Source organism: Microtus oregoni, unplaced genomic scaffold (genome assembly GCF_018167655.1).
Source record: "Microtus oregoni isolate MIOR12 unplaced genomic scaffold, Mior012 000045F_ref0000178, whole genome shotgun sequence".
Taxonomy (NCBI): domain Eukaryota; kingdom Metazoa; phylum Chordata; class Mammalia; order Rodentia; family Cricetidae; genus Microtus; species Microtus oregoni.
This window is the reverse complement of record NW_024543219.1, coordinates 7,249,650-7,263,300: the sequence shown is the minus strand read 5'-3', so window position 1 is coordinate 7,263,300 and position 13,651 is coordinate 7,249,650. Positions and strand designations below refer to the sequence as shown.

General features: G+C 39.4%; 1 protein-coding gene across 3 annotated transcripts in view; it reads right to left on the bottom strand.

Moving 5' to 3' along the window:
* The window catches only part of Rnf212b (ring finger protein 212B), a 49,577-nt gene that overhangs the window by 19,484 nt on the left and 16,442 nt on the right, over window positions 1–13,651 (bottom strand). For all 3 annotated transcript variants that reach the window (XM_041634159.1, XM_041634160.1, XM_041634161.1), the window contains exons 5-7: window positions 4,031–4,146; window positions 2,453–2,513; window positions 1,314–1,342 (exon numbers count right to left, since the gene is read on the bottom strand). In XM_041634159.1, the coding sequence (XP_041490093.1) occupies window positions 1,314–1,342; window positions 2,453–2,513; window positions 4,031–4,146 (206 nt within the window). The remainder of the gene's footprint in view (window positions 1–1,313; window positions 1,343–2,452; window positions 2,514–4,030; window positions 4,147–13,651) is intronic.

The window sequence follows — 13,651 nt, the reverse complement described above, 5'->3', positions numbered from 1 at the left end:
GCACAGAGTACTTATTCCCTGGAAGTAGAGGCATCATCTCAACACACAGAATTGGAGCCTCCATTTTGATGTCTCTTTACTCTCCAATTCCCTAGAGGAATCTTCCTCTGGGGTCTTTTCTTCCTTCCAGTAGCATCTTACCAAATACTCTCAACCTTATATCTACTGATTCATTCATCTACTCGGCCATCCAGCCATCCAGTCAACAAACATTTCTGTCTATGTCCTTTGCCTTGAGATTAAAAGAATTAGCTATGAGAGATTCATAGGCTACTAAGAGAGAAGACAGAATCAGGCCTGGAAAGAACCTAGTGGTAGAGTACTTGTTTAGCAAAACTGGAGATTAACACTCCAGCATCACAAAGAAAAAGAACCCCAGCACAACAATGTTTATATATTATAATGGATATATAAAATACAGAAATTTGAAAGAAGACTACGTAGTAACTTCTGACACTGCAAGAGTGTTATATCTTTTGTGAACACACCATTAAAATATTTAGTAGCACAGACATCATTAATTAGAAAGACTTGGTGTCGTGTACCTAGTACTTGAATAGATAAGCAGTAAGTACTGAATGAATATTTACTGAATGAACAAATACCAACTCTGTTTGATGCAGTCATTACAGAAGTGATACATGTTAGATTTTCGAAGGATTGGTAGGAATTCTTATGACAATAGTCAAAGGTGAGCATTACAATCAAGATTTCAAAACCAGTCTGGGTAACTCAGCGAGACTTATTTAAAAATGATTAGTAAAAAGTGGACCAGAAGGGCTGGGTGAGAGGACATGGTGGCATAAACCTTTCAGCTCAGCACTCAGGAAGCAGAGGCAGTCAGATCTCTGTAAGTTCCAGGGCAGCCAGAGTTACACAGTGAGATACTCTTTTTTCATTACCCACCCCTCACATAAAGAGTGGAGGAAGGAGGAAGCTCTTGAGAAAGCACACTAGCTCAGTGATAAAGTATTCAAAAACCCTAGCTCCCTAGTACCACAAAAATAAAACAAAAAAAGATTTCACTTCTATCAGAGAGTCAGAAAAGTAAAAGATAAATTCATCAACCATTTTATCTATCTTGGAGCCCACACAACTAGAAGCCAAGAAAAAACAGCCAAAAGCTTCCCTACATAAGAAAATGATTAAGGATTAAGAAGAGTGATATGCTAGGTACCCTAAATTGATCAGTACACACTGTACACATTTATCACACATCATTGTACATACACATACACATACAATTGTACAACTGAAAATGTTTTGAAGAACAAATCAGAAAATTTCAAGGGCTACTTTGGTAAAAAACCGACCTGCTTCCGTAGTAGCTGCTTGGAGATCCCTGTAGGTAAAAACACGGAAGTGAGGGAAGCTGCTGCAGTTAAAGGCTCTAGTAAATGGCTATCAGTATTATTGTTAGATAATGTATCTGCAAGCTCCTCTAGCTAAGGCTGCCAACAGGAGGACAAAAGTGTTTCCTTATAAAATTACTAGCTCCGAGAGAATAAAAATTTAGCTTTTCATGAGAGCATACTGAGGAGCTAGTCACATGGCGCATACCTGTAATCTCATCACTAAGAAATTGGAGCAGGAGGCTCAGGAGTTCCAGGCTAGCTTTGAGTATATAAAGAGTTCAAAGTCAAGTCCAGTGAGATGGCTCAATGGGTAAAAATGCTTGCTGTCTAAACCTGACCTGCATTTGATCCCTCATTCCCACAGTGGAAAGAGAGAATTGACCCCCTAAAGTTATCCTCTGACTGCCAACTGTACTTACACACACATTACATATCACATACACATCACACGTATTACACACATTTTGATATACATACACACTAGCAATAATAATAATTTTTTAAGAGTTCAAGGCCTGGACTATTCTAGAATCAATCTCAAATAAAACAAAAATGTTAAACAACAAGGAAAGGGTCCTGAGGCATCCTAAACTTCTTCAAGAGAAATATTAAGTAGAAATATGCTTTTTGGTGAGAGCTTCCCATCAGTTATAGCATGATTCACTGAGATTTCAGAGTGGGTCAAAAATACTATTGATGCTCTCAACTCTCCACGGTCTTCTGTACCCTTATTCGTTTACTCCAGTGTATTTATTGTGCAAACACTATGCGCTTGCTGGGAAACACTGTTTCATATAGCCACCTAGAAAGATGAACAAGGTAGGAGGTAAAATAATAGTAAAGAGGACCTCCTTCAGCTGGGCACAGTGGCATAGGTGGTAGTCTTCACACAGGAGATTGGGGCAGAAGTGTTCTGGGCTCAAAGCCAGGTTGAACTACAATGGTAAATTCAAGGCTAGCCTAAACTACACAGTGGTAATCTGGGAATCTAGCTCAGTAATAGAGCATTTATCTAGCATGTGCAAGGCCCTGAGTTTGATTGATGCCTAGAAACACCAAACCAAAACAAGTAAATAAACAAAATCTATTCTATTCACCTTTAGGATGGCTAGAAATTTCTTCAGTTCTTCATTCTCCTTTCTCAAGACTGATAGCTCTCTAGGAAAAAGATGGAAACAACCAGGTCCAGGTCACTAGGACAGAAATTATTCCTATTATCAACATCTTGGTTAATGCTTAATGAGAGGTGTTTGTAGACATACAAGGAACTTCCATCAGAGACCGGTGGTTCAGGGAGAAGGTGACAGGGTTTTGATAAGCAGTCACTTGGTATGACTTCAAAGGGTTTTTATATGGAATTCTATTTGTTCTTCATACACACTCTTGGACTACTGATGTCTAAAGTTTCCAATAACTTCGGCTTTGAGATGGCTTAGTGGGGAAAGGCCTTGCTATCACATCTAATGCCTTGAGTTCAATTCCCTGAGCGCACACAGTGGAAGGAGAAAAACAACTCTTGTAAGTTGTCTCTGACCTGGCATGCATGTAAAGGTCAGAGGGTAGCACACACACAAAAATAAACATTAAAGAAAAATTTTAAGTTTTTAACAAGGATTGTCTTCAGTTTCATATTTCTGAAATACAACCCCTCTAAAGAAACATTTTAAGCATGTTATCAGTGTGAGTCAGCTATATCTGACTTCACTGAGGAAGAACAGCTAAAAGGTAAAAAGTGTCCTTGGAGTGAAGACAGAAAAAATTAAGAGAGACCAAGGGGAACAACCAAAAACTTATACCTGACTTTGTGTTTGCTTTGTTTTTTAATTAATTTTATTTTTTATTTTATGTGCATTGGTGTTGGGTGATGGAGGAAGGTCATTGGTTAAAAAAATAAAGAAACTGCTTGGCTGGCCCTCATAGGTTAGAACACAGGTGGGTGGAGTAAACAGAACAGAATGCTGGGAGGAAGAGGAAGTGAGCTCAGACTGGACAGCTCTCCTCTCGGGAGCAGACGCCTCAGAAGAGACGCCATGCCTGCTCCCGGGCAGACACACACGATGAAGCTCCGACCCAGGATGGACATAAGCTAGAATCTTCCCGGTAAGACCGGTGCTCACAGATTATTAGAGATGGGTTGATCTGGATATCAGAATTAGCCAGTAAGGGCTAGAGCTAAAGGGCCAAGCAGTGTTTAAAAGAATACAGTTTCCATGTAATTATTTCGGGTAAAGCTAGCCGTGTGGCGGCCGGGTGCGGGGACGCAGCCCCGCCGCTCTTATTACTAGAGTTGGGTCCCCTGGAATTGGAATTACAGACAGTTTTGAACTGCCATGTGGATGCTGGGAACTGAATCCAGGTCCTCTGGAAGAGCAGTCATTGCTCTTAACCACTGAGACATCTCTCCAGCTCCTGACCCCACCCCTTTTTGGTCTTTTGAGATGAGAGTTTCTTTGTTTTCCTAGGAACTTGTAGACCAGACTGACCTTGAACTGACAGAGATCCGGGTGCCTCTGCCTCTCAACTGCTGGAATTAAAGGCATGCACCATTACCAGGCTGTACCTGACTTTCTTAAAACAAACATGAACACACAGGGCAATTTTCAGTCCTTACATCTGGAAATTACTACAGCTTTATTAAAAGAAAGAAAATGTGCTAGGTTTGACTCGGTACTTACTTGTTCTGGCTAGTCACTGTTTGCTGGGCCTCCTTCACAGCTGCTTCTAATTTTGTAATTCTATCCTTATAAAAAGTGATAAGAAGATCTGTTTGTCTCTTCTGGAAACGCCATACCTACTAGGAAAAAGAGGTTTTTAGCATATACTTTTTATTAACTCCCTCCTATTGCTTTTGACAGCAAAGAGAAATCCACTAAATCATAGTTTAGAACTGCTCTTTTTATCTTAGACCCTCTAGCACACAAAACTAAAGAGTTCAACACTAGGCAGAACCAGTTTCCCACTTTAGGACATTGGCTTTCTTCTATCTTAGTGGGAATGTTCTAGCATTGTAACTATTTTATATGCATAAATATATATATTCATTTATCTTGAGCAAGAACAAAATACTAGTGGGCAAAAATATTTTGCAAAATGCAAATATTTTCAAAGTGGAGGATAATTAAATATGGCACACAAAATAAAAAACAAACACTTTTCAAGCTCCCAATTGGCTCAAACTTACCTACTTATTTAATTAGTTTCCACATTTTTAGCTATTACAATGTATTTTCCATAATTCACAGTCTCCATTACTTGAAGGATGTTTGTGCTGTTTCAATGAAAGATGAAGATGTGACCAGGTGTGATGATACACACCAACCCAGCACTCAGGGGGTAAGGTGGAGGCAGGGGGATAAGGAGTTTAAGGCAAGCCTTGCTTGGCTACATCATGAATCTGAAGCTGGTCTGGGCTGTGACATCTTGTTTCAGGAGGGAGGACAAAAAAGGAGAGCATTTGTTTCTGAATTTTAATTTTTCCTCGTTTGTTTCAGAATATAGACACCTAACTTTATCTTTTGTGTTATTTTTACCATTTGCTACACCAATGTATCTATCACAGGATTGTTGAATCAGATAAAGAGTTAATATTTACAAAGTGTTTTAGCTGTGTCAGGCTCTATTTTGAATACACAGCAGAATTTATGTCTCATCTGCTTTCCACTGTTCAGACTATTAACCCTCATCTAAATTGTTGTTTATGAAAGTAAAACATCTATTTTAGAAAACTGATCAGAACAAAAGCAGAAAAAAGTCACTTAGAATTTTGGTCTGGGCTGTGTTATCTGAGATGATGAGAGAAGGTGTTCAGAAGTAATAGTTACTATAAATAGATGTAATAAGACACAGTATCCCCAACATTCTAGTTCTAGCTGTGGGATCAACATGGGATGAAACAAGTTATTATAATGCATTTAAAATCTTAATTGAATTTGGTAGCTCATGCCTACAATTCTAGCCCTTGTGAGGCTAAGGTAGGAGTTTTAAGGTTGAGGCTAGTCTCAGTTTCATTAGTAGACTGCAAAGCAATGTCCTGTGATAAAGAAGACAGGCAGGCCAGACTGGTGAGACAGCTTCAGTGGGTGCTGTCAACCCTTGAAGACCTGAATTCAATCCTGGGGACCCACATCATAGAAGGAAAAACAGACTCCTGAAGGTAGTCATCTGATCTCCAAACATGTGACATGGCATGTACATACATTTGTGGACACACACACACACACACGTACACATCCCTTAGTTACTTTCTATTGATGTGGAAAAGACACCATGATCAAGGCAACTCTTATATAAGAAAGCATTAATTGGGGGCTTGCTTACAGTTTTAGAGGGTTGGTCATAATCATAAAGGCAGGGAGCATGGTGGCAGACAGGCAGGCATAATGCTGGAGAAGTAGCAGTGTTTTACATCCTGAATCACAGGCAGCAGGCACAGAGAGACAGAGAGAGAGAAAAAAAGAGAGAAAGACAGAGACAGAGAGAGACAGAGAGAGACAGAGAGAGAGAGAGAGAGAGAGAGAGAGAGAGAGAAAGATACTGCACTGGACCTGGTATGTGCTTTTGGAATCTCAAAGCCCACCTCAGTGACACACTTCCTCCAACAAGGCCATATGCACTTCAACAAAGCCACACCCCTCCTAACGTTTCCAAGCAGCGCACCAAGTGGGAGTAGGCATGCAAATAAATGAGCTTATGGGGCTATTCTCATTCAAACCACCACAACATTCATTCACACAAAATTTTTAAAAATTAAATGCACACAACTTTAGCTGGGTGATGGTGGTACATGCCTTTAATCTCTGCACTTGGAGGGCAGAGACAGGTGGATCTCTGAGTTCAAGGCCAGTCTGGTCTACATAGTGAGTTCCAAGCCAATCAAAGTTACACTGTGAGATTCTGTCTTAAAAAAAAAAAAGTATATAGCTTAAGGATACTAACAGCTTTTTGTTGTTTTGTTTTGTTTTTACAGCATTTACTAAAGGCTTCACTTTTATGGAGTTTCAGTTACCCAAGATGCAATGTGGTTTGAAATATTTTCAAATCAACCCTTATAGTGCTTGTGTTTGAGTAACCCTTACTGTACTTAAAATGATGCTGGCAATTGGATATACCAACAGGAAGCCACAAAGTCAAAAGTACAAGATCTCAACTTAAGGGAAAGGGGAAAAAATAATGTGTGGAAGTTGTTAAGCTGCTCTTCCAGAGTCCTGAGTTCAATTCCCAGCAACTACATGGTGGCTCACAACCGTCTGTAATGAGATCTGGGCCCTCTCCTGGTCGGCAGACATACATGCAGGCAAAACACTGTATACATAATAAGAAAAAAGATTTTGATAAGAACACATCTATCCATGTCTTAATGTTTCTATTGCTGTGATTAAACACCATGACCAAAAGCAACTTGGGGAGGTAAGGAACTTAGCTTCCATTTTGATATCACAGTTGATCATCAAATGCAGTAGGGTAGGCACCTGAAGGCATAAACTGATACAGAGGCCATGGAGGAGTGCTGCTTACTGGTTTGCTTAGCCTGATTTCTTATACAACTCAGGGCATCACCCCAAGGGTAGTTCTACCCACAGTGAGCTGTACTCTCCCATATCCATTATAAATCAAGAAAATGTACCACAGGCCTATCTGGTGAGGGCACTTTTTCAACTGAGTTCCCTTTTCCCAGATGACTCCAGCTTGTGTTAAGCTGACATAAAACAAGCCAGCACACCATGAAACTGTGAAGAAGGAAAAAGAAACACTTCAATTTTTGCATTGTGAATCTCTTATTGTGCCTAATTTACAAATTCAGTTTAACTATAGGTTTATGTGTGCAGAGGAAAAGCATAGCACATATACATGTTAGCATTATCTGCAATTTCATGAACCCATTGGGGATCATGGTACTCCCTGTGGAGGACTAAGGGAGGACTATGTTGGTTACAACTCTTAAATTAGGCAGTACCTCTCTATAAAACAGACAGATCCTGAGGAACTGAACAGAGTTGGTGTTAGAGGTAGAAAAAGGCTGAAGAAAACAGAAGCAGAAAAAAGGCAGATTAATACATTTTTTTAAAAGACACGATTTTTCTTTATAGCCCAGCTGATCTTGAATTCATTATCTATTGCCTCAACCTCGCATGTCCCAGAGTCACAAGTTTATACTACTATGCTATCTTCATATTAGTAACTTCAAAGTAAATTTCCTTATAAAGATAAAAGCAGAAGGGATCTCTTTATCATGATGGATAAAACTGGCATGTTTAGAGTTGGCTATTCTCCCTCTTTTCTTCTCCCTTTCCACTTTCTTAGGCAATCAAATAGCTTAGTTTAGGCTTGGTGGTGTGGAACTTCTATTTGGTTTGCTCAGTTGAGTTTACTGTGACAGCTCAGTTTAATCCAAGTTTCCTATAAATTTTATTTAACACACAGAACATAACTCTTTTTGTTTTGAGACTAGGTCTTATTATATATCCCTGACTATCCTGGAACTTGCTGCAGACTAGGCTAGCCTTTAACCCACAGAAATCTACCTGTTTCTGCCTCTCCATTGCTGATATTAAAGGTGTCACCACTGCAGTCAGATAGAACATAACTTTTATTTATTGAGGAGAACAATGTAAAACTTCAGTTGTGAGTTAGGTCTATCAAAAGACTGGAGAGAGGAAATGGAAGACACCTGGATTTTGTTCATCATCTTTAGTGACAAAATACCTGAAATAATTTTCAAGAGGGAAAGACTTTTTTGGGCTTATTGTATCAAAGGTTTCAGTCTATGATTACCAAGAGTATTAGGTACTTTTCTCTTGCTGTAATAAAACACCATGGCCAAGACAACATATGTCAAGACAAGAAATGTATTTGGGCTACTGTTACAGAGAGTTAAAAGTCCATGATGGTAGACGGAAGGCAGAGCAGCAAGAGCAGGAAGCTCACGTACTGAACCACAAACATAAGGCTGAGAGAGTGAACCGGGAATGACTAAAGGCTTTGAATTCGTACAGCCTGCCCCTAGTGATGTACTTCCTCCAAGAAGGTTGTATTTCCTAAACCTCCAAACATCACTATCATCTGGGAACCATGTGTTCAAGTGTCTGTGGGGGATATTCTCATTCAAATCACCAAGTAACCAGAGTTTTGTACCTGTGGCAAGGCACAGTGGGACCATGTAGCAAAGGAAGCCCTCAACTTTAAATTGCGGAGAAGCAAATAGAAAGATAGGAAGGGGCTAGGGTCTCTATATTCCCTTCAAGGACATGTTCCAAATTATCTAACTTCCTTCTACTAGGCCTCATTTAAAACAAAACAACAGAAAACCAGAATCTTGAACTTTATATAGCTGATAATGACCTTGAATTTCTGATCCTCTATTTTCACTTCCTGAGACCTGGGATACAGATATATGTCACCATATTCAGTTTTATTGGGTGCTAGGGAGTGAATCCAGAGCTTCATACATGCTAGGCAAACACTATGCACTGAACTTCATCACCAGCTCAAATATTACCCTCTTGAAGGTTCCACATCCTTTGATAGTGCCATAGGCTAGTAGTCAAGCCTTTAACATATAAGTCTTTGGGAGACACCAATTTCTAAACTGTAACAGACTCTAACAGAGGCACAGCTATGGAAGCAAAGTAGGAGCTCAGCAGATTCATTATAAGATATGGGTTTATTTTTTGTCTAGTGTTGCTTGCTTTCTTTTCACTTATTTATTTTGGGAGGGGGTACATGTTTCCATGAGAAGATAGTATGAAGGGTTCAGTTTTATTCTTTCACCATGTGGTTTCTAGAGATTGAATCAGGTCATCAGGCTTGGTTGTGAGCCTAGCCTTTAACAGCTGAGCCATCTCTTCAGCCCAAGTCATTAGACTTGCAAAGAAGTGTCCATCTCACTGGCTTCCACTGTGGGATATTGAAATAAAGATTTCATTTATAAGCTAACATGTTTAGGAAATGAACATTAATTGTTTATTATTATTATTAAATAATTTTTTCTTTCGAGATAAGGTCTTAGAAGGATAGTCCTTGCTGACCTGGAACTTGCTATGTAGACTGAGCTGACCACAAACATGTTGTGATCCTCTTGCAATGGAAGGTATGTGTAACCATGCCTGATAAGAGGCTTTCTTTTTTAAAAGATACTACTTTTTAAAGGATGAATTTTTATCTAATTAAACACTTATTGTCTTGAGCAGTTTTTAATGTGTTGAGTACTTGTAATAGAGTTGATTTAGAAAGTTATTTTAAAAGCCGGGCGGTGGTGGCGCACGCCTTTAATCCCAGCACTTGGGAGGCAGAGGCAGGCGGATTTCTGTGAGTTCGAGACCAGCCTGGTCTACAAGAGCTAGTTCCAGGACAGGTCCCAAAACCACAGAGAAACCCTGTCTCGAAAAAGCAAAAAAAAAAAGAAAGTTATTTTAAGGTTACAGAATTGAACCTAGGTCTTCTGAAAGAGCAACAGGTGCTCTTAGTCACTGAGCCATCTGTCAAGGCCTCTCCCTACTCCAAAAAAGTTTAACAATTGCACTTATTTATTTGTGTATGCCATGGAGTGTGTATGGAGGTCAGAAAACAACCTGGGAAGCTGATTATCTCCTTCCACTATGTGCGTCCCCAGGATTGAACTCAGGTCCTCAGGTTTGGTGGTAAGAGCCTTTATCCACTGAGCCTTCTTTACAGTCCCAGGTCTTATATCTCTGAACTATATATCAGAGTTACTAGGTTAATAAAACAGAATTTGTTTTTAGATGTATTCCAACTAAAAAAAAAACCTGTAAAGTGAATGACAAAATTACCATATCTTTGAAACTTTGCAACTTATAAGGAATTTACAAAATCTCTACAAAGTTCATCATGGCAGCATCATACGAAAGCCAACATGTGCTCCTTGTGAGATGCAGCATGCTGATGTTGCTGTGCTTCAGTTCCCCAATCCAATGATGGCGGCAAACTTTACCTGCCCATCTAAAGAGCACAGTAAATGACTCCATGAATGCAATAAACAAAGTCCATGTTATATACAACAGGACAAAAACCCATTTTATTATTTAATAATTAAAAGAATAAATGAGGCGAAACTACTATTTAAAAAGAAATTTGAAGATGTGCGCTAGAGTTTGAAACCCTCAAACACATGAGATGCTGCATTCTGCTTCCCAGCTTCTGCAGTGAAGATGTCGCACCTGTCCCAGCCAGCCAAGCCTTCCAACCCCAAGAACCGCAGGTCTTGACAAGGATGATGTCAGCAGGGAGCAAGCTGACCAAATTGTTTACAGATATTATTCCCAAAACTGCAGAAAATTTTCATGCACTGTGTATACGAGAAAGGGACACTGGATCCACAACTGGGAAGTCTCTCTATTTTAAAGAATGTCATTTCCACCAAATTATTAAGAAATTTATGACTCAGGGTGGAGCCTTCTCAAATCAGAATGGGACAGGCTGAGGAAGTATTAATGGTGAAAAAATTTGAAGATGAAAACTTCATTTTAAGCATGATCAGAAGGGTTTGCTGAGCATGGCAAGTGTAGGCCCTAATACAAATGGTTCTCAGTTTTTTTCCACAACAGTTCTAACTCCTCATTTGGATGGGAAACATGGTATCTGGTTAATTAAGGACCAGGTGTATCCTTGGCAGACCATCAATTTCAAAGGGTAAGAGTGTTATTAGACAGTATGTGAAACCAACAGAAGGGTTTTCCGGCTTTGCTGCAACACACCTGTGTTCTCACTAATGTATCAGTAAATGCCTTGTTTTATGACTTTGTCCTATAGTTAATAAAACCTCATGCAAACACTTTCACAGTAAAACTTGCCCTTCAGGGTAATCTGAATCTATATTCCCAGACTGGTCACTCATATTTGTCTCTAGAGTTAACTGTGTCTTATTGCCTTTAAGGTGAGAGCTGTGTTTTTGCATTGACACTATAAGTTGATTTTCAGAAGAAAGTAATAAATAATAAAATTTGTGGCACTGTTCTCAGTGATATTAGAATCCAGTTATTCACAGCCTCTTTTAACCATGCCTGAGCATGTGTTAATGAGGTAACTCTTGGTGAGTGCCTAAGTACCTTCAAGTTAAGAGTTGGTTGCCAAAAAAAAAAAAAAAAAAAGAGTTGGTTGCCAGAGAAACCACTATTGGCTAGGGGGTTAGAACTTTTAGCCCCAATACTTCTCTTTTCTCCCTATATCTAGGGATGGGAGAAAGAATGAGTTCAATCACCAATGGACAATTATTTGGTCAGTCACACCCAATGAAATGTTCATAAACTAATTGAACAAGGAGGTTTGGGGAGCTTCCGAGTTGCTGAACAACTTAGAAGGTACTAGGAAGATGGGTCTGGAGAGGAAGTTGTGTGCTTTGTTCCCATATTTTGTTCTGTGCATCTGTTCCATGTGATTGCACTTGAGTTGCGTCCTTTATAATATACTAACAATAAGTACATTCCTGAGTTTTGAGAGTTATAACAATTAGGAAAGTGAAGGAGGGGGAAGGGGAAGACAGTGGGACCTCTGAATTTGTAGTCAGCTAGCCCGACATGTGGATAGAGAGGGTACCTCATTTGTGGCTAACATCCACCTAAAGCCCATTAGCTTTGTGGAACTGAGGTGCTGAGGTGAAGGATAAAAAGAAGAGTATTCCCTTCTACTGTCAGTTTTTACATCCCACTGTGTTGGGACTGTCTTATTTCTGATCTATGAAATGTCTCACTGTAAGCCTACACTTTCAATAAAATAAAGTTCCAGTTTGGAAAAAAAATATTGAAAACAGGACTGGAGAGATGGCTCAGCGGTTTAGAGCACTGGCTGCTCTTCCAGAGGTCCTGAGTTCAATTCCCAGCAACCACATGGAGGCTCACAACCATCTGTAACGAGATCTGGTGCCCTCTTCTGGTGTGTGGACATATGTGGAGGGAGAATGTTGTATACATAATAAATAAATAAATCTTTAAAAAAAATATTGAAAACACCTATCTCATGGGAAGTGGAGGCAAGGAGGAAGCAGAGTTCAAGGCCAGCCTCTCCTCTATTACAGAATGAGTTTGAGGCCAGCCTGGGTTACATAAGTCTCTTTTTCCAAAAACAAAAAGAAAACAAAGAATTGAATTGACACTTAGTTGGAATCAGGAAACACTTCATATAGGGACATGGAAACTATTACATGGCACAAAGATTAATATTTAATTTAATAATTCTCTACTGAATATAGTATGCTAAATGCAAAACCTAGAAGTACTAAGATCAATTAAACTAAAAGTTCACTATGGTACAGTAGAAGAGGTATTCTGACACATGAACCAATAAATAAAACAATACGGTATGAAGAAGAATTTACAAAATGCACAGATAATGATTGAGGTAGCCATTATATCCATCTTTTGAAGTCAGCATTCCAGGTATAGAGATATGAGACTATAGGCTGGTAAAAGAATAAAGAACTAATGATGACCTATATCATAACTTCTGTTGGAACATGAGGTATAATATATCAGTCTGGCTAAGACAGAGAAAAGTAAAAGGGACAGATCATTAGGGGAACTACATGTTATTATTCCTACGAGTCTAAAACTTAGGTGATGAGACTCGCCATGTTTGTTTGCTTGTTTTTAGACAGGGCTTTGCTATGCTGCCCAGGATGGCTTCAAACTTGCAATCTTCCTGTCTTAGACTCCTGAGAACCAGAACTGCTGGTAGACACCACCAATTTCAGTTCACTAGCGGCTTTAAGATGGCAGTTATGTGTTCATATTTTGTTGTGGTTTATATTCCCCAAAGGGTCCTGTGTTGAAGGTTTAGTTTACAGCTGGTGGAATTATTGAGAAGCATCATCAGGGCACCTAACTTTATTACTGGGTTACTATCCATAGTGAGTTACTATCCACTGACGGGTTACTATTCAATGCACTGCTAGGATATGTTTGGAAAAGGAGGGTCACTAGGGGAATCCCTTTCAAGAGTATATCTTCACTCTGGGCACCCTGTCCTCTGTTTCCTAGTAACCATGCCCATGCCCTTCACCATGATTACTGCTCCACTACAGGCTCAGGATCACAGAGTAAGTGACCAAGGACCAAAATCTAAAACTTGTGAACCAAAATAAACTTTTCCTCATTTAAGTTTTTATCAGAAATTTTGTCATAGCAACAAAAAAGTAGTTAACATCACCATGGGGACACAAAGAGCATAGATTTGAATATACACATAAAAACTCTAAAAATGCCTTATTATCCAAAGCAAGGGGGCTGAGGAGATAGTTCAGTCAGTAAGGTGCACTTTGTCACAAGCATGAGGACTAAATTTGATTC